General features: G+C 40.2%; 1 protein-coding gene, 1 long non-coding RNA gene and 1 pseudogene across 8 annotated transcripts in view; all 3 read right to left on the reverse strand.

Annotated features, from left to right (window-relative positions):
* LOC141566997 (uncharacterized) overlaps positions 1-14,449 on the reverse strand; it is a 66,339-nt gene extending 51,890 nt beyond the window's left edge. Inside the window, exons 1-2 of one of the 3 annotated variants that reach the window (XR_012490027.1) lie at positions 14,236-14,449; positions 10,439-10,468 (exon numbers count right to left, since the gene is read on the reverse strand). This is a non-coding gene — a long non-coding RNA (uncharacterized LOC141566997). Of the gene's footprint in view, positions 1-10,438; positions 11,562-14,235 lie in introns of all 3 variants that reach the window. The other 2 variants (XR_012490025.1, XR_012490026.1) reach the window with 2 other exon arrangements.
* LOC109460801 (zinc finger protein 112) lies at positions 2,216-5,511 on the reverse strand (annotated as a pseudogene).
* A 506-nt stretch (positions 14,450-14,955) lies between the features above and the next one.
* The window catches only part of LOC109460807 (uncharacterized), a 69,614-nt gene continuing 60,912 nt past the window's right edge, over positions 14,956-23,657 (reverse strand). For all 5 annotated transcript variants that reach the window (XM_074314174.1, XM_019756553.2, XM_074314177.1 and 2 more), the window contains one exon: positions 14,956-19,468. In XM_074314174.1, coding sequence (XP_074170275.1) covers positions 17,334-19,468 — 2,135 coding nt within the window. In that variant the 3' untranslated portion in view covers positions 14,956-17,333. The remainder of the gene's footprint in view (positions 19,469-23,657) is intronic.

Raw genomic sequence — 23,657 nt, forward strand, 5'->3', positions numbered from 1 at the left:
AAACAATGTAATAGTTAGACATTTATACCTCTCACAAAGTGATAATCCTCTCCCCCAATTTACTTGAAAAAAAATTTTTTTAAAGATTCTCTAGAACACTGATGCATGATTAAAACGGCAAATCATAAGTCACAGTAACTGTAATATTTGTGTTTAGATATGGTATATTTAGGAAAATGCCAAATCTCTACGTGACTGAGAGGGACAACAAGAGGTTCAGAAAAAAGGTGCTTTAAATATTTAGAAAGGGAGTGTGCTATAGGAAATTCAACATGGCGTAGATTCTTTAAATAAATTTCCTCTCAGTGGGCTGCAATGAACAAATGTGGAAATCAACACAACCAGAAGGGCGAAGATGAGAGAGATCACGGAACAATTGACCCAGATTCATTTTCAACCAGGCCTATTTCTCAACCTACCTGCGTTCTTTTAAATTATGTACACCAATGAATTCTCCTTTTGTCTCAGCTAGTTTGAGTTGGGTTTTCTATTTCTTACAACTGAAAAAACACTCTAAGTGACATAAACAACCCTGGGCTCTAGCACCTCATCCTAATGTCTGCTAAATGACAAAGCAGAGCATTACTGGTCCTGGATTTCTGATGGTGACATGAAACTTGAGGTACCATGGATCTTAGGCATCCAGTGTCCTGGAAGGAAAGGTCCAGAAAAAAAAAAATTGTGGGAAGCTGTCCCCTACCTCCAGTAAATATATACCTGCTTGAGTAAACTGTTCAACAAGCAAAACCAAAAACTACTGAAGCAGCTGAAAATCATGGGTGGTGTCCAAAATTCTCTGTGCCTTAAAAGCTTGGTTCACATCCAAAATGCATGTTATAATATGTTCCCCTTTTTTCCCCACACCCCTTTCTCATGAAGCCTGATGGAATTAAAATCAAATTTCTCTTTTTTCATTTTGTCTGTTCCTGTCACAAAAAAACCAAAAAGGACAGTGAAACTTATGCTATTACACAACTGATGGTACAGGGCACAGGGAAAGTCTTAAATTATAAGATAAAAACTTTAGCTCATTACTGCTTGCAAAGTGAAGCTGAGCAGAGGTCAGGAGCCAATTGCAAAAATCTTACACTCAAATTGCAGATTGCATGATTTTATGTATTTTTATTAAGTGATCAGTTTCTTGAATTAATTTTTAAGGCTTCTTACAAAAATCCTTTTTCTAGTACAATTTGTTATGACATATTGAGTTTGAGCTCATTAAAATTTTCAAATGGTTGTCCTATTTATAATAGGTTTTCTTCTCCATCAAGTTAGATATTTCCAAGACACCTTCTATTAGGCACTGATTCAAGGTCACGGTCATTCAGCAGTAAACAAGCCTCCTGCTCCCGTGGAACTTACATTCTAGTGGGCATGGATTTTGTCATGTCCATCATTATACTTGTGCTAAAGTCCTGACCTTCCTTATCATTTTTAAGGCCTCTCTCCTGTGTAGATTCTGTAGAATGTGGAAGTTCTGACAAACATATTGTACCAGAGGGTTTCTCTTTTGTGCATTCTCTTAAAAACTGTGACATTTTGAAGCTCTGTCAGAAACACTGGTTATATTCATACAACAAATAGGTTTCCTCCAGTGGAATTCAGACAACTGTAAAAAACTCATCTCGTGCCTGAATTCTTAAAACACAACATTTTACATTCTCTTCTGTGTAGATTTTCTGATGAAAATGAGAAGTCTAAGTTCCGAAGGGCACTTTTATCACCCTCATCAGGTGTACTGGATTTACGAGGTCAGACAATTAAGTTTGCGAACTCATCCTAGAAAAAGTACTACATACCTCATTGCTGAATATCACCAAGGTCACCTTCAAAGTACTCCCCTTAGGAAGCTATGTACCAACACCAGTGCCTAGTCCACCCTTCAAAGCAATTTTGGAAATCTTTTTCTGGAATGGCCATCAGAGCTGTTGTCCTATTACCCTCGATGTCCTGAATGTCATCAAAATGTCTTCCTTTCAATGTTTCCTTTATCTTTGGGTAAAGAAAGAGGCAATTGGGGGCCAGATCAGGGGAATCGGGAGGGTGTTCCAATACAGTTATTTGTTTACTGGCTAAAAACTCCCTCACAGACAGTGCCGTGTACTGTCGTGATGCTAGAGCCATGAATTGCTGGCAAAAAATTCAGGTTGTCTAACTTTTTCATGCAGCCTTTTCAGCACTTCCAAATAGTAAACTTGGCTATTTGTCCATCTGGTACAAATTCATAACAAATAATCCCTTTGATATCAAAAAAGTTAGCAATACCTTGCAACAAGTTCACAAACTTAGCTGTCAGACCTCATATATATGTACTCTCTGATGCACCTGAAGATATGAACTCTCCCTAAAGACCTTCCCAAACACAAAACAATTGTAGGGTTTCTCTCCAGTCTGGACTCTCCTATGGGCTGAGGGTGTGAGCTCTGACTGAAGCTCTTACCAAAGACACCCCATTTATAGGGTTTCTCTCCTGTGTGGATCCTCTGATGGACATGAAGGTACACATTCCAGATGAAGGCTTTCCCACATACTTCACACTTGTAGGGCTTCTCTCCTGATGGGCTTGAAGATATCAACTCCGACTGAAGCCCTTCCCACACACAGCATACCACGTTTCTCTCCAGTGTGGACTCATTGATGGTCATGAAGATGAGAAATCTGATGAAAGCCCTTACCCCATGTCTCACATTTGTATGGCTTCGCTCCTGAGTGGCCTCTCCGATGGGCCTGAAGATGGGAATTATGGCTGAAGTTCACACACATCACATTTGTATGGTTTCTCTCCAGTATGAATTCTATGAGCTTGAAGATTTGAAGCCTGACTGAAGTCCTTACCACAAGTGTGAAGACCTCACAGGCATATGATCTCTCTCCAGTGTGAACTCCCTGATGAGGACCAGAATTCTGATTAAATATCTGGTCACATGCCTCCTCTTTGTATGCTTTGTCTCTAGGGTGGGCTCTCCGAAGGGCTTGAAGTTGGGATATCTGGTTGAAGCCCTGATCACATATCTCACATTTCTAGAATTTCTCTCGTGTTGTCTACACAGGGTGGGGTTAGATCTAAGGTATGACTGGAGCCCTTCACATACCTATCACACCTGTGCAGATTCTCTCCTGGGTGAATGGGCTCATGAGTGAGAAGAGAAGAATTCCGATTGAAGCTCTTAGCGCATACCTGGCACACGTCGGATTTCTCTCCTCTGTTGATGCTCTGATGAGTGTGCAGATGTGAGCTCTGACTGACATCACCACACTCATCGTTCCTACTGCATTTCTCCCCTGCGAACACTCTGATGCATGCAAAGCACTGAGCTATACCTGATGCCCTTCCCACACTCACTGCATGTATGGGGCTTCTCTCCTAAGTGCAATTGCTGATAAAGTTCAAGATTAGAGCCAAGGTTGAAGCATTTGTCATTCTCATCAAAGTATGCTCTCCTGAGTGGATTATACTGGGATGACTTCTTCATGAAGTCTTTCCCACAATTCTTGTGGCTGTAAGACTTCTTGCCTTTGAGGGCTTCCTGATCATCACCATGGTGATGAGAGATCCTTTTCATAACACAATGATCACACCTCCACAGTTTATTTTTTCTGTCAATTTGCTGACACCTACCCTTAAAATTCTGTGACTCTTCCAGGTCCATTTTCTTCCAGAAATCCCAGATGGTCTTAAATGGAAACTCTTGGTTTTTTATACTATTGGAACTTTGAACTTCCCCTTGAAGCTTCATTACACATCATTCTCATCTTCAGAAACCTGAGTAGATTCTCCTGCCCACATCTGACGGGGGGAATCGCCTTGTTTTGGCAACTAAGGCTTCTTGCCTTGCAGATTTATTATCAAGTCCTGATTTCTCGTTAATTCACTTATAAATTGCTCCCATATAAGCCAGCACATAAGGTCTTCATGGAAAAGGTATCATAATTCTATTTCTTGAAGAGTATCTATCTCATTTTGATTCCTGTGCCCTAGAAGGATAGGAGAATTCAGAGATGAAAATGAGGACAAGTGAACATTTGTTCAGAGATAAATTATATTTTGTTATATATTTTAAACAGTAACTGCTCTTCTCCAGCCAAATACCACAGAAAAAATCTGAGCCCCACACCCACCCCTGCCAGGTGTAATGAATTCCATCTACCACTGCAGTGTCCGTGGAGACAATGTGGGAGCCTGGACTTCAACCCCCACCTAATGCTAATGAGCCGCCTCTATTTTTTTTTCTATTTTTTTATTGGGGAATATTGGGGAACAGTGTGTTTTTCCAGGACCCATCAGCTCTAAGTTAAGTCATTGTTTTCAATCTAGTTGTGGAGGGTGCAGCTCACTGGCCCATGTGGGAATCGAACCAGCAACCTTGGTGCTATGAGCACTGCGCTCTAACCACTGAGCCAATGGGCTGCCCTGGGAGAGATATTTTGTTATAGTCCCATGGGTCCCTAACACTCTGTTCATTTTTTTCCAGTCTATTTTCTCTCTTTCATTCATGTTATATATTTTCTATTATACTGTCTTCAAGTTCTTTCCTCTGTCTCTTCATTCTGCTGTTGAGCCTACCCCCTGATTTTTTTTTTTTTTTCAGTTTCATTGACTGTATTTTTCAGTTCTAAAATTTCCATTTGGTTCTACTTTATATCTTCTATTTCTTTGCTAAGATTTTCTATTTTTCATTTGTTTCTAGCATGTCTGTAATTGCTTACTGAAATATTTTTATGATATATGCTTTAAAATCCTTGTTACATGGATGAACCTTGAAGACATTACACTAAGTGAAAAAAAACCAGTCGGGGTTATGTATATGATTCCATTTATATGAGGTACCCAGAGTAGTCAAGTACATAGAGACAGAAAGTTAAATGCTGGCTGTCAAGAACTAGGGGGAGGGGGATACAGGGACTAACTGTTTATGGGTACAGACTTTCAGTTTAGGAAGATGAAAAAAGTTCTGGCGTTGTGTGGTGGTGATAGTTGTACAAAATTGTTAATGTACTTAATGTCACTGAATGGTACACTTAAAAATGGTTAAAGTGGTAAATTTTATGTTATGTATATTATACCACAACAAAAATAATCCTTGTCAGATAACTAACTATGACATTTCACTGTTTGTACCATGTTTCCCTGAAAATAAGACCTGGCCTCTTATTTTTGGGGAAACACGGTATTTGTTGTCTTTCATACAAGTTGAGATTTTCCTGGTTCTTGTACACCAAGTGATTTTTCAATTGAAACTTGGACATTGTTGGTATTATGTTATGAGACTTGGGATTTCATTTAAATTTTCTGTTTTACTAGGCCTTCTCTGACACCTCTCTGGAAGGGAAAGGGAGGTGGAACTTTGTTACTGCTCTTTGGGGGACAGATTCCCCATGTGCCCTGTTAACACCTGGCGGGGGGAGGAGCTCATTACTCCTGGGCCAGGGTGAGTGTTCGGGCTCTTTACTAGGACTATGCAGATACTCCACTGGCTGGAAGGGGCAGAGGTGGTTTGCTACTGTTCCCATTTGGCCTCTACTGACATGGAAAGTGGCAGAGGGGTTGGCCTCAATTCCCCCGGGAAGTGGTGAAAATCCTGATTTTCCTCTAGGCTCCTCTGACACCACGCAAGCTGGAAAAAGAAGAGGTGGTTCATTAGAACCAGGTGGGGGTTGAAGTCCAGGCTCCCACGTTGTCTCCACGGACACTGCAGTGGTAGATGGAATTCATTACACCTGGCAGGGGTGGGTGTGGGGCTGCAGGTTTTTTCTGTGGTGTTTGGCTGGAGAAGAGCAGTTACAATCTAAAAATTTTCTGTCTTGCTAGGATCTCTTTCCTGGCCCTTTGACTAGACAAAGGCTGTTTTGGTCTGCACCCACTGGTATTTCTATATTGCCATCTTCTCCAGTACTCAGTCTTGGATATGAGTATATAAGGCAAAAAGAAAACCAAGTAACTCACTGCCATGCCATTCCCTGAGTCTTGAGGTCCCTCACTAGTCTGCCTTCTCTCTATCTTTCATGTTTGTTTAATATACAATGTCCGGGATTGTTGGCTGTACAAATAGGGAAAAGTATATCTCCTCCACCTTTCCAGAAGTGGCAGTCTCCAGAATTGCTTTTTGGGAACAGCAAATATGTAGGAAAACTGTTTCAGCAGCTTCTCTAAAATATTATTTTTTTAAATCTTAAACTACCTAAATGTTTAGGAATAGGGCATTTTTTTAAGGAACATTAATTCATTGAAATATGATATAGTTGTTAAAAATGCAGTGACAGAAACTTGTGTTTCTGGCTGTAACACAGTAACTAGCACTGAAAGCCCTCCTACCATAAATATGTAGGAAACATAGGGACAAAATATATGAAACAACCATTTTCCGACATTGCAAGCATACTACTTTGATCCCTGAAATGAAGGGAACAAATGAGATGAGCCGTATGATCACCCAAACAGAGCTTTGGTGAGTTAAAGAGATAGAAATCAGAGAATGGTGTGGCTGAGGTAGCTGAAAATTTCAGGGCAGTTTCAAACAGAAAGGAGTAATGCAGAAGGAGAGCCACGGAAATCTGCACAGGCCACCTTTGAGTCTACTGCTAAAAACTAAACCGTGCATGTACAGGATGAAACTGCACGGGCCAGGCCAAGAGCGGCTGGGAAGCTATGGGCTGAATGGTTCCCAGAGCTTAGCAGGACTTGGAGGAGTGTGAACTCCAAACAGCCGAAATGGAAAGCCCTCACTGATCACTAGGGACATTCAACAGCAGCCCTGAAGGGCCATGCTTTTGGAGAAGGGCTACACTATCTCTAGAACAGTTTCTGGACAGTGACACTATTGACATTTTACACCAGGTAATTGTTTGTTGTGGGGGGTGACGCTGCTCATTGTAGGATGTGTGGCAGGCTCCCTGGCTTCTGCCCAGTAGGTGTCAGGGGTACTCATCATGACGATCAAAAATGTCTACAGACATTGCCAAGCGTCCCATGTCGGGGCAAAACCGCTTCCAATTGAGAACCACTGCTCTAGAATAAAAGTTACTCTTAGACCCATCCTAAAAAAAGCTTAAAAACAAGTCTCAAAAGAATCAAACTGGACCAAAGGAACAGGTGACCGTCGGAGTATAAACAGAAAAGCAATTTACAAAATTCAGCATTCGTTCATGATAAAAACTCTAAATAAGGTAGAATTAGATGGGAATTTCCTCAACCCCAATGAAGGACATCTACTAAAAAACCCTTCAGGTACTGGAGAAGGACTGAATGCTTTCTCCCTAAAATTAAGAACAAGGCGAGCACGTATAGTTAGTACTTCACTTAAAATTGTTCTAGCAGTTTTGGCCAATGCAGTAAGGGAAGAAAAAAGAAGTCAACAGAATGGGGATGGGAATGGAAGAAGTATAACTCTATTTACCATCTATGTAGAAAATCCTGTGACATAGAAAATGTTACTAGAACTAATATGCAAATTTAGCAAAGTCAAGATACAAAAATCAATTATATTTCTATATTCTAGCAACAAATAGAAATTGAATTTCAAAAACAACACTGTTCAGAATAACAACCCCAAAACATCAATCACGTGGGATAAATTTAACAAAATATGTATAAGAAATCTACACATTGAAAACTATAAAACATAACTGAGAGAAATGAAGTAAGATCCAAATAAATGGAAGAAGATGTCAATGAAAGATCTAAATGTCATGGGTCAGGAGGACTACTATCCAGAATATAAAAAGAAATATTAAAATTCAGTAAGAACAAAACTTAATTTAAAAATTGAGGAAAAGAGTTGAACTAACAATTCCAAAAGAAGATACACAAATGGTCGAAAAGCAAAAGAAAAGATGTTCAACATCCTTAGGCATCAGGGAAATGTAAATTAAAACTACAATGATATATCACTACACTATTGTCATTACAATCACTAAAATTTAAAAGACTGAAAATATCAAATGTTGGAAAGGATGTGGAGCCAAGTGGAACTCTAACACATTGCTGGTGAGACTGTAAAATATACAACCACAGTGGAAAATGATTTGGCAATTTCTGAAAAAGTTAAGTATATGACCCAGAGATTCCCCTTCTAGTTATTTATCAAAACAATAAAAAACGAAACACGAAAACCCCTGCATTCATCCAAAAATCTAGTATACAAATGCTTATGGAATTTATTTACAATACCCAACAACTAAGAACAACCCAAATGTCCATCAACAGGTGAATAGAAAACCAAATTGTGGTCTACTCAAACGACAAAATACTATGCAACAAGAAAAAACAAACTCTTTTTTTTTCCTTTTTTTAAAATTTATTGGGGTGACAATAAAACAAACTCTTGATGTGCTCAAAACCATAATGATGGGCATGAAGTCAGACACAAAAAGAATACATGCTATATAATTTCATTTATATGAAACTCAAGAAAAGATTAATTTAATCTGTAGTGACATAAAGTGAATCGGTCAGCCAGGAGCATGGGAAGAGGCACAAGGGAACCTTTTGTGGTGATGAAAATGGTCTACATCTGGATGGTGGTGGTGGTCACGTTGAGTATACTTGTCAAAACTGACCAAATGTATTTACTTTATGTAAATTATATGTAAATTACAACTAAAACTGATTTTAAAAGAGCGTTAAAACAAATAGACAAATGACAGAATGGAAAAAAATTATTTACAGTACATATAACTGACAAAGGACTTGAACTCAAAATATATTAAGAACTTCACGAACAATAAAAATAGAAGACAATTTTTAACATGGGGAAATGACTTTCAACAAACTTCTCATAAAGTATATACGAATGATGCAAAAAATTCATGAAAAGGTATTCACCATCATTTTTCAGGAGGGAAATACAAATTACAGTCACAGTGAGATGTCATTTCATCAGAATGCCTTCAATGAAAAGATCTACAACACCAAACAATGGCAAAGACACAGAGCAACTGCAACTCTCCGATGCTGCTGCTGGGGCTGTAAAATGGGGCAACCCCTTTGGAAAACAGTTTACATTCATCTACCCTACAAACCCACGCATCCAACTTTTAGATGTTTATGCAAGAGATGTGAAAACATGTCTACAAGAAGACCTGTGCAAAATATTCACAAGAGCTTTATGCATAACAATCAAAAGCTATACAACAACCCAAACACCCTTCAAAAGGAGAATTTTATCTATCCTTTCAAAGGATAAACTAACTGTGATATATTCATAAAATGGAATACATCTCAGCAGTAAAAAGGAATGACGTATTAATACACACAACATACCATGTTTCCCCCAAAATAAGACCTAACCAGGAAAATAAGCCCTAGCATGATTTTTCAGGATGAATCCCCTGAACATAAGCCCTTATGCATTTTTTGGAGCAAAACAATATAAGACCCGGTCTTATTTTCAGGGAAACACGGTAGATGAATCTCAAAAGCATTATGCTGAGTGAAAGAAGCCAGACACAAGAGTACATGGTGTATGATTTCATTAATTATATTTAATTTGAAAAAAGTAAATTAATCATATGATGACAGATCAGAACAGCAGATAGCTCCCAGGGGTAGGAAACTGACTTGTGAGAGAACTTTTTGGGGTAACGTAAACATTCTATTTCTTGTTTGGGTGGTGGACTAATGCAATTATTCAACTTTCAAAACGGGATATGCAACTGTCACTGACCTCACACTTAAGAGCTATGTAATTTTTATAAGTAAATTATATTTCAATTTTAAAAGCACCATGCAAAAGTGCTATGAATCAAAACAAAATGTATTCAGAGGCACAGCAGTGTGTATGCTTGTTTGTAGCTTTTGAAGTTTAGGCAAAAAGTTTGAGACAGGTACATAAAAGAATGCTGAATCACAAAAAACTCAAGTGATAACATTACGTGAAAAAAGAGAACTGAAAATTGTACATATACTGTGGTTGTGATTATATAAAATGTAGCATGGGGAAACTAGCTGATTTATCAGCAGTATAGTAATGTGGCTTCTTACATTTTTTTGATAGCTATGAATTTCTGCACTATTTTTGAAATGCAGATGATGATAAAATAAAACAAAACAAACCAAAAGCTAAAAACAAAACAGAAAAAAGAACTAATAAAAAGGCTAGTAATTGACATACATAAACACCTGTTTTCTTCCATTATACTTCCCAAGGAAGAGAAAAAAAGATGTGTCTAATCATTAAGGAAGACAGAGACGTAATTTTTTTTTTTAAGTCACTTTTTTTTTTTTAACTTTTATTTATTTTAAGTGTGTTTTTCCAGGACCCGTCAGCTCCAAGTCAAGTAGTTGTTTCAATCTAGTTGCGGAGGGCGCAGCTCACAGTGGCCCATGTGAGAATCAAACCGGCAACTTTGTTGTTAAGAGCACCCCCGCTCTAACCAACTAAGTTAACGGGCTGCCACCAGAAACGTAATTTTAAGAGCTAAAAACCAAAACTCAACGCACCTGAAACTTGGTCATTTTCTCCTGCTCCGTCTGGGGAAGAGCAGAGTCCCAGGAAGGCAGAACGGGCAAAAAAGAAAAAAGCCATGAGCCATAGGCTCTGACCCATACAGTGGCTCTCTGTGTGAATTTTAAAAAGCGACCCCTCCTTTGGCCTGTATCACTAGCCCCTCAGCCAGGGACCCCTGTGCAGTGAACAACCTGCCCAGCTCTAAGCAGTAAGGCTAAAAGTCCTTGCAGCTCCCAGGGTATCGTTCTCATCCTGGGTCTCATGGAACATGAAAGGCAGTGGAATGTACTGGCTATGACTATGCGTGAACTCTGAGGCCAAAAGGTCTGGGGGTGGGGGGTGGTGGAGCAAATCATCAGGACTGCACTATTGACTCTTCTGTCCTACTAGCTCTTTATGTCTTTCCACATTTTTAAAATGGGGACGATACCAGTATCAAGTTCACAGCATTCTTAAGAAGTTTCGGTGAATACATTCAAATAAGCGCAGAATACATGATAGCTACTCATGTTTGTGGGTCCTCCTAGCTCAGGAAATACTCTAGTAGGGACGAGAGCGATGCATCCACTTCTCAAAGCCTGGAAGAAATAGCCGTGCGTAACGCCCAGTTCTGTCTCTGGCCCTATATTTGCCACACACTCCTGCTTGGCTCAGTAACAGGGTTGTGCAAGGAGACCTGGTATTTCAGAGTATTTAGTAGAGGAAAGCAAGTGGGGCCTGGGGTGTCTCGCTCAGCTGGCTACCTGCTGGCTCTCACCCTTCAAATCCCTCTCCCAGAAGCCTTCCATCACCTGAGGGCAGGTGGGGGATAATTAGTGGGTAAGCATCTGTTCTGCCTATGAGATGACTAACACATCTTTTTATCTCCAGCACCTAGAATAGAGGGAGTACTCAAAACACGTGGAATCAAAGAATGACTGAAGACACACTCCACTTATTCGATCACTGGGGTTCCCTTGAGCTGTTCAATTCTGAGGCTGTTCCAACTGGGAGGAGGAGAGGGTGAGCTGCATCTTCCAATTTCTTCCTCTGGGTTTCTTATTTTATTTGCTTTGCTCAAGCAATGTCCAGGTCATACTTAAATGTGAAATATCATAAAAGGGTCCATCATGGGCTCTGGATAAGGCAAACCGTATTTATTTATTTAGAAAAACTGTTTATTTTTTTTCTTTATTTCCCACCATCAGGTATTTACCCAAATGTCATTCTCCTCAAAGAGTTCCTCCATGGACATGCTTTACATAATTTAAATCCTCCACCCCACCAATTCTCTTCTTCTCGCATTCACTCCCTTTTTATATTTAGTGCCATCACTCCCTAACATACTGTGTGTTTTAGTTATTTATCTTACTTATAATCTATTTTTTAAGAATCTAAGCTGTATTGTTTTGGTCACTACTCTTTCTCCAATTCATGGCATGTAGCAGACACTCAAGACAGATTTGTTGGTTTTTTTGTTGTTGTTGTTGTTTGCTTTTTTTTAGATTTGTTAAAAAATATATATGAGGGCCGGCCCGGTGGCTCAGGCGGTTAGAACTCCATGCTCCTAACTCCGAAAGCTGCCGGTTCGATTCTCACATGGGCCAGTGGGCTCTCAACCACAAGGTTGCCAGTTCAATTCCTCATGTCCCGCAAGGGATGGTGGGCAGCGCCCCCTGCAACTAAGATTGAACATGGCACCTTGAGCTGAGCTGCCGCTGAGCTCCCAGATGGCTCAGTTGGTTGGAATGCGTCCTCTCAACCACAAGGTTGCCGGGTTCGACTCCCGCAAGGGATGGTGGGCTGTGCTCCCTGCAACTAGAAAACAGCAGCTGGACCTGGAGCTGAGCTGCACCCTCCACAACTAAGATGAAAGGACAACAACTTGACTTGGAAAAATGTCCTGTAAGTACACACTGTTCCCCAAAAAAGTCCTGTTCCCCTTCCCCAATAAAATCTTTAAAAAATAAACAAATAAATAAATAATAAAGGGGGAGAGGGAGGATTATATAACAAGATTGACAAAAGGTTGACAACGGTTAAAGGTTGACAAGGATTAATGGCTCCATGAGAATTCATTAGTATATTATCTTCTCTACATTTGTGTTTGAAATAGTTCATGATCACAAGTTACCAAATATAAAAGTACAAGTATGATACAATTTTTGAGAAGAATAGAAAAAAACAGACATAGACACAGACATAGACATAACTAAAGAGAAACAAATTAACATGTTTATACTGTGTTTCCCCGAAAATAAGACCTAGCCGGACCATCAGCTCTAATGCGTCCTATATGATATTATATAAGACCCGGTATTATAGTATATATTATATTATACCCAGTCTTATATTAAAATAAGACTGGGTCTTATATTAATTTTTGCTCCAAAAGATGCATTAGAGCAGATGGTCTGGCTAGGTCTTATTTATCTCTACTTTGCAAATCTTTGGCTTTCTTCATGTTTCTGAAAGTATGATGAGCACAAATTAATTCTATAATCATAATATGAACATAATGTCACATAATATAACAAGGACTTAAATTAAATAAGCATAGCCTTCAAGTCCTCTAAGGTCCTAAATTATTAATATTACCCAATGACCCTTCCTGCTTCAGTCACGGGGATTACTACTTCTTAGGGCTGAAGGAGACTACGGTATGTAGGTCAGGAACCACTGCCTGGTTCAAATTCCTGGTGCTGTCTTTTTCTCTTGTTTGACTTTGGGAAAATAACTTAAATTTTTTACCTATCAACGTTCTCATCTGTAAAATATGGACTTCTATCTTTGTCTATTATGAGGATTAAGTTAATTAATGCATATAAAGCCTGTAGAAGACTATCTGGCACTTAACATGTTAACGAAAATTGTTACTGTCAACAAATGTCTCAGGCAACCTCCCATGTATGCTATTAACATTTGAGCATTTGCCCAAGAGAAAAAAATTGCTAATGAGTTTAGGAAGTCTGCTCTCCAACTGAGAGCTTAAATGGCACACAGCATGGTAAGTTCTCCCAAGTTTGTACAATGTTACCAGGAGCCACTGGGTCACTCCCTCCGTTTTGCACCTTCTTTGAGAAGTCAGGGCTGAGAAAGGAAAAGAGGTGGCAAGATAGCACAATTGTGTCTCTGGTTCAGAATAAATCACAGTGGACACCCCCAGGCACCAGCTGGCGGGTGAGAACCACTCCTTCCTTTTTAAAAAAAAAGGGTAAGGATGGAGTGGGGAGTCCGTAGGAATCTATGAACAGCCCCACTTCCGGCAGGGATCAGAGAAGGGCTAGTGGCTCAGCAGCGATAGCTGGAGCCCACCAACCCCTGGCTCAGCACAGAAGCTTTCAGGGACTGAGCGCTTCTCGGACAGAAATAATAGATTGGTAACAACCGACCGCCTTTTTAGCTTGTGCCAGGATCGCTTCTAAGCATTTTGACATCTTTGTATTTCACCTAAATCTCACAACACGCCTGCTAGGCAGGTACTACTATTAACTCCACTTTACAAAAGATAAACGGAGAAATTACATAACTACAAAGATTACATCACTAAAAGGCGGGAAAGCGAGCGGAAGATGGGGAAGGCGAGGGAACCCGGACGCCCAGGAGGCCTTCAAACTTAGAATCGCGACCACAGCCCACCCCCACACGGGATGCACCAACCGCTCTAAACGCCAACGTGATGCAAACCGTGGTCCCTGCCCTCCGCCGCTTCTATTCCCCGGGGTGGCGGGGGGGGGCGGGCGAGGTTTGCACCTGCGGGTCCCAAGCCCAGGAAACTCGGAAGAGACACGGGGGTTCGGCACTCACTCACCTCCTACGTAGAAAGTATTGACCAGGACACGTCGCTCTCCTGCGGCGCAAGTGTCCGGACTATACACCGCTCCTGAACCACACTTCCCAGAATCCCCGAGAAAAACAAGGTGCTACAGCTCCACCCTTCGAAAGCGGAAGTGGCTCTACCTGGCGCTTTTGGACTACATTTCCCAGAATCCTCGACAAGGTAGCGCTTACACTAGGTTGCCGCTTTTTCTTTTTCTTTTTTTAATATACAGGATGGATCGGTTCAGTCAGTTCTCAGGCACTATTAGCCCTTGACTTTTATTTTTTTCCTTCTTTCCTTTTAATTTTTTTTAAAAATCAGTAATAATAAATGTGGCTGTATAGGAGAAAAAGGTGAAGAGAGGATCTCAAACTTGATTTGATGCTGCTGCTTTTTTGAGTCTACTCGTGCCTGGCGGCATCTAGACCTCTGACAGTTTACCTGGTATGAGCTATTATTCATTACAAGATGCTAAAGACTCAAGAAGGAAAAGTAACCTCTGATCCAGCCACACAAGTAAGTTTCCCATTTTTGTTGGTTTTAATTGCTCATTTAGAAACGTGGGGTTTTCTAGCAAATGAAAGAAGGTGCACTTGGAAGAAAGTGAAGGAAATACTGTAATTTGAAAAACAAAAAGCCTAGAATATACTTTGCAAATGTTTCTTTCTTTAGTTGACCTTCAAAAATCTCAACATCCAGTGTTCTCCTGACATCATAAGTACATACATAGAATATTTTATTTTTCTACAAGGTAATGAGCAATTATTCAAAAAGTAGGTGTGGAAGTGAGCGGTCCTGCTCAGATAACTGTAACAAATTCATTTTTTTGTAGCATTATTGAGATGTAATTGACAAAATTGTCATATATTTAAAGCCTGTGATGAATTGACATATAATAGTACATTGTGACTTTTTTTTCATGGTGAGAACCTTTAAGATCTACTCTCTTAGCAATACATTATCAGTGATAGTCACCATGCTATACATTAGATGCTCAGACCTTATTCATTTTATAACTGAAAGTCTGTACCCTTTAACCAACCTCTCCCCATTTCCCCCACCTCCCAGGCCCAGGCAACCACCACCATTCTACTCTGTTTCTATGTCTGGGTTGTTGTTGTTTTCTTAGATTCCACATATAAGTGATACCATGCAGTATTTGTTTTTCTCTGTCTGGCTTATTTTATTCAGCATAATGCCCTCCAGTTTCATTTGTTGTTGCAAATATTTCTCCATCTTTTCTGTACACCAGCGGTTAGAATTAGAATTTCAATTTGATTCTTTTTTTTTTTTTTTTGAAAGGTGATTTTGTTTGTATCTCCTATTACCCTTACAGGAAGCTGCCAAGACACCCCAAGAGAACAAGATGAAAAGACATCCTCTACCAAATACCAAGACTCATTGCAAAGCTATGGTAACTAAAGTGGTGTGGTATTGGCAAAAGTATTGAAATATAAACCAAAGGGAAATGAGAGCCAGGACACACATCTAATCCTATACAGATTACTGATTTTCTTTAAAAGTGGCACTGCAAAGTACTGGGGAATGAGGAAAATTTTCAGTAACTGGAACAACTATATAAAGGAACAACTGGATACTCACATGGAGAATAAGTAAATTATGCAAGAGGCAATATGCGCGTATACCTTTCTTTGAAGACTCCTAAGTTGATTTTGTCATCTACCAAAAAACACATTTCAAGAGCGAGAAAGGGTGGGAGGGAGGGAGATGGGGAGCAGGGAGATAGAGACAGAGAGAGCGAGAGCCAGAGCGAGAGCGAGACCAGTTAGAAAAAGTAAATTATCTATTCAGGTTCCAAGGGGAAAAAGTGCAGTAACAATGAAGGTGGGTTTTTCCTGGGCTTCTGTTCTTATGTAATCATAATCACATTACAATTATATTTAGATCAACGCAGGACACTGGGCTCCAGCCAGGGTGGGGGATGACAGAGGCAGAGCCAGTCCCAAGACAGCCAGGACCAAGCCGTGGCAGTGGCCTGGAGGATGAAGTGGGGTAGCCAGAGGAGCCACAGCAACCTCTGCCCGCTCCGAGGCTGAGTAAATTTTAGGGGGAAAAAAAATGAATCAACTATCTTTTATGTTTGATATGTATGTGTACACATAAGTATCAATGTGTGTGTGTATAAAAACACATTCACTTACATAGATGTGAATATATTAACTGGTGATTCTGAGTAAAGGGTATATAAGAGACTTTATATAATTTTTACAACGTGGGGGAAAGTTTTCAGTTTTTTAAAAACAAGAAGTTTAAAGAAATGCAAAATCCCATCACTTAGAGATAAGTAGAAATAAATACCTATCTATTCACCTATACCTTTTCTTTTTTAAATGAGATCACATAAAAATGCCATACTTTGTGTTTTTCCACATTAATATATTGTAGACATCTTCCAACATCTACAAGCTTATCTTCTCCCGTTTGATGTTTGCATAGTGTTCTACTAGATCAATAAATTGTAAAATACTTTGGCAATCCAATTACTTCTAGGTTTGCTATCATAAACAATGCTGCTCTTAGATACATTTGTGGCAGATACAAACTTACTTCCAAACAGCAAAGATTCATCTCTGAGGAGCTATTTCTTAGTTTTAATTCAATGTACCATACGAAATAAAGCAATCATAGTATGAGTTCTCAGCTACAGGAAATCTTTAGTCAGTTATTTTATTCACTTTTCATAGCTTTAGTAAAAATAAGGGCCACTGTAAATATGTATAAGATGGATGTTAAAGGAAAAATAATCCAAAACCTTCCTTGACCCCACCCCCCAAAACTAGCTAGATATGGCAAATATCCTTTTTACAATTATCTGTAGACATGTATTCACTTTGAAAGACCATTTTTACCAATTGGATCTTACCAAGAGGGTTACAACCTATTTCTCTCCTGAATCTGAGTCCTATTCCTGTTACTCTGGTTCTATGTCATCATTTTAATGGATTTGTTAGAAAAATTCCAACTGAAGAAATCCTTTCTGCTCTCAATCCTTTATAGTGTTTCTCACCAGCACGGATGCTCCAGAACCTTGCAGATATACATCCGGACTGAAGCCATTAGCACATTTGTCATTTGTAAAGATTCTTGCCAGTGTGGACTTTCTGATGGTATGTAAGACGTGAACGGTGAGTGAAGTCCTTACCACATATGTTACATTTGTATGGTTTTTCTCCAGTGTGGACTCTCTGATGGGCCTGAAGACGTGAACTATGACTGAAGCCCTTACCACATTCCTCACATTTAAATAATTTCTCCCTAGTGTGAACACTCAGATGGACTCTAAGATTTGAGGGGAGACTGAAGGCCTTCCCACACTCCTCACATTTATGGGGTTTCTCTCCTGTGTGAACCCTCTGATGATGGCGAAGATTCAAGCTCCTCCCAAAGCCTTTCCCACACTCCTCACATTTGTAAGGTTTTTCTCCAGTGTGTCCTCTCTGATGGTATATAAACTGTGAACTGTACCTGAAGCCCTTCCCACAGACATCACATTTGTATGGCTTCTCCCCAGTATGGACTCGCTGATGGGACTGAAGACCAGAGGACTGACTGAAGCCCTTCCCACAGACACCACATCTGTATGGTTTCTCTCCAGTGTGAACTCTCTGGTGTACACGAAAATCGATGGCCTGACTGAAGCTCTTATCACACTCTTCACATTTATAGGGTTTCTCTCCTGAGTGGACTCTCTGATGAGCATGAAGATTTGATCTCCAACTGAAACCCTTCCCACACTCCTCACATTTGTATGGTTTTTCTCCAGTGTGAATTACTCGGTGCAGTTTAAGATTTGAACTATAACTGAAGTCCTTACCACACACATCACATCTGTACGGTTTCTCTCCAGTGTGGACTCTCTGATGGGTTTGAAGCTTTGATGATTGACTGAAGCCTTTCCCACACGTTTCACATTTGAATCGTTTCTCCCCAGTGTGGACGTTCTGATGGACTTGAAGATTTGAAGCCTGACTGAAGCCCTTCCCACACTCTTTACATTTGTAGGGTTTCTCTCCGGTGTGGACTCGGAAATGGATGTGAAGATCTGTATTACGGGTAAAGCCTTTCCCACACGCCTCACATTTGTATGGTTTCTCTCCAGTGTGAACTCTCCGATGGCATATTAATGGTGAATTGTGACTGAAGCCCTTACCACAGACATCACATTTGTAAGGTTTCTCCCCAGTGTGGACCCTCTGATGTATGTGATAATGGGCGGCCTGAGTGAAGCCCTTCCCACACTCCTCACATCTGTAGGGTTTCTCACCCCTGTGGACCCTCTGATGGACACGAAGATTAACACTCCAACCGAAGCCCTTCCCACACTCTTCACATTTGTATGGTTTTTCTTCAGTGTGGACTCTCTGGTGGCACTGGAAATTTGAACTTTGACTAAAGCATTTACCACACTCCTCACATTTATAAGGTTTCTCTCCAGTGTGAGTTCTGTAATGAATGGTGAGACCTGTGCTGCTACTGAACCCCTTGCCACAACTGTCGCATCTATAGGACTTTTCTCCTGTGTGATTAGAATGAGGAGAATGAAAAGAGCTCTTATTGAAGCAATCACCAGATTCATGACATTTAGTGAGTTTCTCTCCTGAGTGAGTCCTCTGACGAGTCTGCAGATGTGAGTTCTGACTGGAGCATTTCTCTCCTATGGGAACATTCTGATGACATAAAAGCACTGAGCTGTAACTGACGCCCTTTCCACACTCATTACATGGATGGAGTTTCTCTCCGAAGGGTAAATGCTGACTGAAGCCATCACTCACACTTCTGCCACATTCATTAGATTTGTAGGGTTTCTGTTCTGTGTCAGTTTTAATATGATCACTAAGTGATGGTTTCTTCATGAAGGCTTCACATACGTGCAGGTTATTTTTCACATGAATTTGCTTACCTCTACTCTGATTCTGTGATGCACTCAGATATGTATTCCCGTAAGAATCCTGGGTTCTCAAAATTGAGAACTCTTGATTTTCAAGGTAACAGGAGCTATCTCCTTTATGATTCACCAGATCGTTCCCATTTGCAGAAACCTGAACAGAATCACCTTGCAGTGACTGGGAACTCTTCCTCTGAAGACACTTGGTTAAATCACTTGTAACCTGTTTCCAGATTTGCCAGCAGGGCAGCTCTTCATGTAAAAGGTATTTTAATGCAACTTTTTGAAGAGTCTCCACTTTATTTTGATTCTCGCTGCCTGTAAGAAAAAGCAATATTCAGAGATGATGAGAACTGACTACTCAGTTCAGAAATCTCAGGATTTCACACTTAGACCATAGGAAAAAGCCTTAACAAACCAGAGGAAGGGTCATGTCTGTCCAACATCATTTATCCTTTCTTGCTTTTCCATTTTTCCATGTGGAAAGCAAAGAATAGAGTTAGCTCTTATCCGCTAAATGTAAATCTGAGCTGTTTAGAATCATCAGTGTAATAGTTTAACACAAGAGCTGTAACTCTGAAATTAGATGGCCACAAGGTAACAAAGACAATCCCCATTCCAACCTACGGTGACATCAGTTAAAAGCCTCCTCACCTGTTCCTCAGTATTCTTACGACCAGTGGGATGCTACCCAGTTAGGTTACAAAAGCTCAGAATGTAGGCGTAAAGTAGTATTTTAGGTCCTGGCAGAAATTATCTAAGAGTAAATCTGGCAAACAGTTGGAGTAATATTTGTTCTAAACTTGGAAGTAATTCAGGTCTCTGTAAAAAGAAGTGTAGAAAAGGGAAAACAAATCGAGTCCAACTGAGAAAGAACATGGGAGGAGAGAAACAGAACATGATGCAGACTCTCAGAGGCAACCCTGACCAGGAAGAGAGGGAGGGGTCTATTCAGCCTGGAAAGCTTTCTCGCAGAAAGCTGTGACACTTGCTTTTTCTCTCATTCCCTTCAGGTCTCTGCTCAAATATCACTCAACTGGGTGAGGCCTTCTTTATCACCCCGTGTAAAATAACTCCTCCCCTCCCCACTACACCCTTGATTCTTCCCATACGCTTTACCCTGCTTTGTTTTTCCCCACAGCACTTATCTGATTGACTATACACTTCCTAATTTTTCACTTGTCTTTTTAGACCCACTAGAACGTATCAGTCATGAGGAAAACATGCACTGTTTTCTTCACTGCTTTATCCCCGCTGCAACAGAATTTTGCAAATTGTTGGGATGTTTTAGTGAACAGTGAACCCAATTCCACAATTGTGACAAATATTTTTTTTTTTAAAGAAACAGAATAAAAACACAAGAAATGTCGCAAGCGGTAAGGGTACCACTACATGAAACACTTGTTTCAGGTGTAGACATACATAGAAATATACACATTTTTTATATATTTATGCTGGGTCAAGATGTAAAATATTTCTCATTGAGGGTCATGGTTAAAGACATATAGAAACCACTGTCTTAAAATATTTAAGGGAGTGGGGGGGGGTACCAAGTCCTGAAAAATTAATTTGCTTAGTAGAAAGTTAGGTTCTAATAATACGAGCTGGAGAAGTCTCAACAGGAATGCACCCATTTTGGGGGGTGGTCGGCTAATCGAAAGGCCCCGTAAAGATGTCCCTGCCCTCATCCTAGGAACCTATGAATATGTTAGTGTATATGGTAAAAGGGACTTTAGATTAAACTGAGGCTCTTGAAAAGGGGAGGTTATCCTGGATTTTCTGGATGGACCCAAAGTAATCACAAGGGCACTCTCCCAGACTTCCCCCTATGTATCATCCCTTTTGCTGGTTTTAATGTGTATCCTTTGTGCTATAACAAAATTGTAATTTTAAGTATTGCACATTCCTGAGTTCTGAGTCATTCTAGTGAGTTATCATGGGAACCCATGAATTGGTTCAGAGGTGAGGGTGGCCCTGGGAACCCCAGCTGGTATGTGTAGTCTTGGTGGGCAGTCTCATGGACGACTGTGCCCTCAGCCTGTGAAATTGGGGCTAAATTCCGGTTTGGTATCTGAAGTCATTGCAACATGTCAAAGACTTCTCACATTGCCTGGGATGTCAGCTAGTTAGTATCACTAGGATACAAGTTATACTGGAAAACTTATTTGAAATTCTGGAATTTTCTTTCTTAATCAGGACTTTCCTCATCTCCACAGGCATATCAGTGCCTTTGACTTCTGGAAAAATCCAATTTGAAATTATTAAACAGCTACCACATATAGATTATAGGAGTGTTTAGGTGTAAGAGAGAAGGGAGGGAGATAAGTGGGCAGTTGGCCATAAGGATGAGGCAGTTTTCACTCATAAGTAGCCGACCTGAAATTGTTACATGAGAACTGATGAATTATAAGGCCTCACATATCAGTGCTGATCATTCTGGTAGTTTAGTTATACATTCTGATAATTGTGAATAGCTTTTCTCTCCTGAAATTAACAGCTCTGAATCATTACATATTCAAAGCTGTCTAAGAAATTAGAATTATGTTAGACGCTCACTGGCAGACAATGTTCCAAAATAATCCACTCGTCACACCAGTGTGCTCTCAGCCTCTGAGCCATCTTGGGGAGTAATGAGACGTGAGGTCTACTTGTCTCCAGTATCTGTAAGCTTTTTGTTTTCAGGAATCCTTACAGAAACCAGCTTTTTAATTTGTGCTTCTGGGACCTATAAAGAGCATTTCAAGATGGTATCTGTACATGGAGTGTGGCTGCAAAATCCCGAAACATGTTGATATTCAATAGATCAAAAAAACCTTTGAGAAAAACTGGCAGAAAATGCTACGAGAGTTGTTAAAAGAGAGACTTGGGTCTATTCAGCACAACTGAGAAGTGATAAATGCTTAGGATCATAATTCCTAAGGTTAAGTCTGCAAATGAAAATGAGACCCAGTAAAGTGGAGGCAGGATCTAACATTCCTGAATGCACAAGTGTGAACAAATGTGAATAAAAGGGAGATGGACAAAAAAAAAGACAAGTTATACCCATCAATTACTGACAGAATGCAGGGCCTGATCTGGCGTCTTTATAGACAAGCTTCTGTTTTGTTTTTCAGCAGAGGAAGCATATATAAATTTATAGTCCCTGGGGATTTTTAATTTTTAAATGGGTAGAACTAAGAAATATACAAATTAAAGAGAAAGGAAAGAAGGGGAGAGAAAGGAAGGAGGTCAAAAAATGAAGTCAAAAGTAAAGGAGAGAGGCCAGGTGGAAAAGTAAAAGGGCTGGCTGGGGTATGGATGAAGCACTCCTCACAGATGGGAAAGGCTGGGACAATAGGTCAGGAGAAGCCATGAGGAGAGCTTCCTCACTTCTATTTAAAGAATAGTAATTATTTAAATAATTTATTCATTTAACCAGTGTGTACTGAGCACTTACTATGCCGAAGGCCCATTGGACGCTTTGCGTGGACAGAGCAAATGAAACTGCCCAAATTCCTATTTTCATAGGGAGAGAGGTGATGAACAAATAAATAAAAATATGCTTCTAAACATTTATCCATAAAGACACGTGTGCTCCAATGTTCACTGCAGCTTTGTTTACGGTGGCCAAGACATGGAAACAACCAAAATGTCCTTCGATAGATGAATGGATAAAGAAGTTGTGGTATATACACAATGGAATACTATTTGGCAGTAAGAAAAGATGATATAGGAACATTTGTGACAACATGGATGGATCTTGAGAATATAATGCTGAGCGAAATAAGTTAGACAGAAAAAGCAGTTCTGAGAACCATATGATTTCACTGATATGTGGTATATAAACCAAAAACAACAAAAGAACAAGACAAACAAATGAAAAACAAAAACTCATAGACACAGACAATAGTTTAGTGGTTACGAGGGTAAGGGTGGTGGGGAGTGGGAGATGAGGGTAAGGGGGATCAAATATATAGTGATAGAAGGAGAACTGACTCTGGGTGGTGAACACACAATGGGATTTATAGATGATGTAATACAAGAATTGTACACCTGAAATCTATGTAATTTCACTAACAATTGTCACCCCAATAAATCTAAAAAAAAAGAAATATGCTTCTAGGTCCACAGGGGATCAGTGCTTAGACACAAAATAAGGCAGGGTGACAGGATGGAGAATGGAGAGAAGATGATATTTTAAATAAGGCAGATGCAGACGGACTATCTGATGAGATGAAATTTGAGCAAAGTCCTGAGTGAGTAAGGGAGTGGCTGGGGACTCTATTCCGAGGCAGAAGAGAGCTGGTCAAAGGCCATGAAACCGGAGGCCACTCCAAGGGGGCCAAGATGGCAGGAATGATCTAAGCCAGGGAAAAGGAGAGGCGATCAAAGAGGGACTTGGTGAGGATGCCAGATCAGGTACGGTCCTGCAAGCCACTGTAAGGCTGCTGAGTGACATGGGAAGTCTTCAGAGGGTTCTGAGCAAAGGCATGGCATGATCTTACTTGCTTTCCGAGGAAATCACTCT

Source organism: Rhinolophus sinicus, linkage group LG11 (assembly GCF_036562045.2).
Source record: "Rhinolophus sinicus isolate RSC01 linkage group LG11, ASM3656204v1, whole genome shotgun sequence".
In the NCBI taxonomy this organism is placed as follows: Eukaryota; Metazoa; Chordata; class Mammalia; order Chiroptera; family Rhinolophidae; genus Rhinolophus; species Rhinolophus sinicus.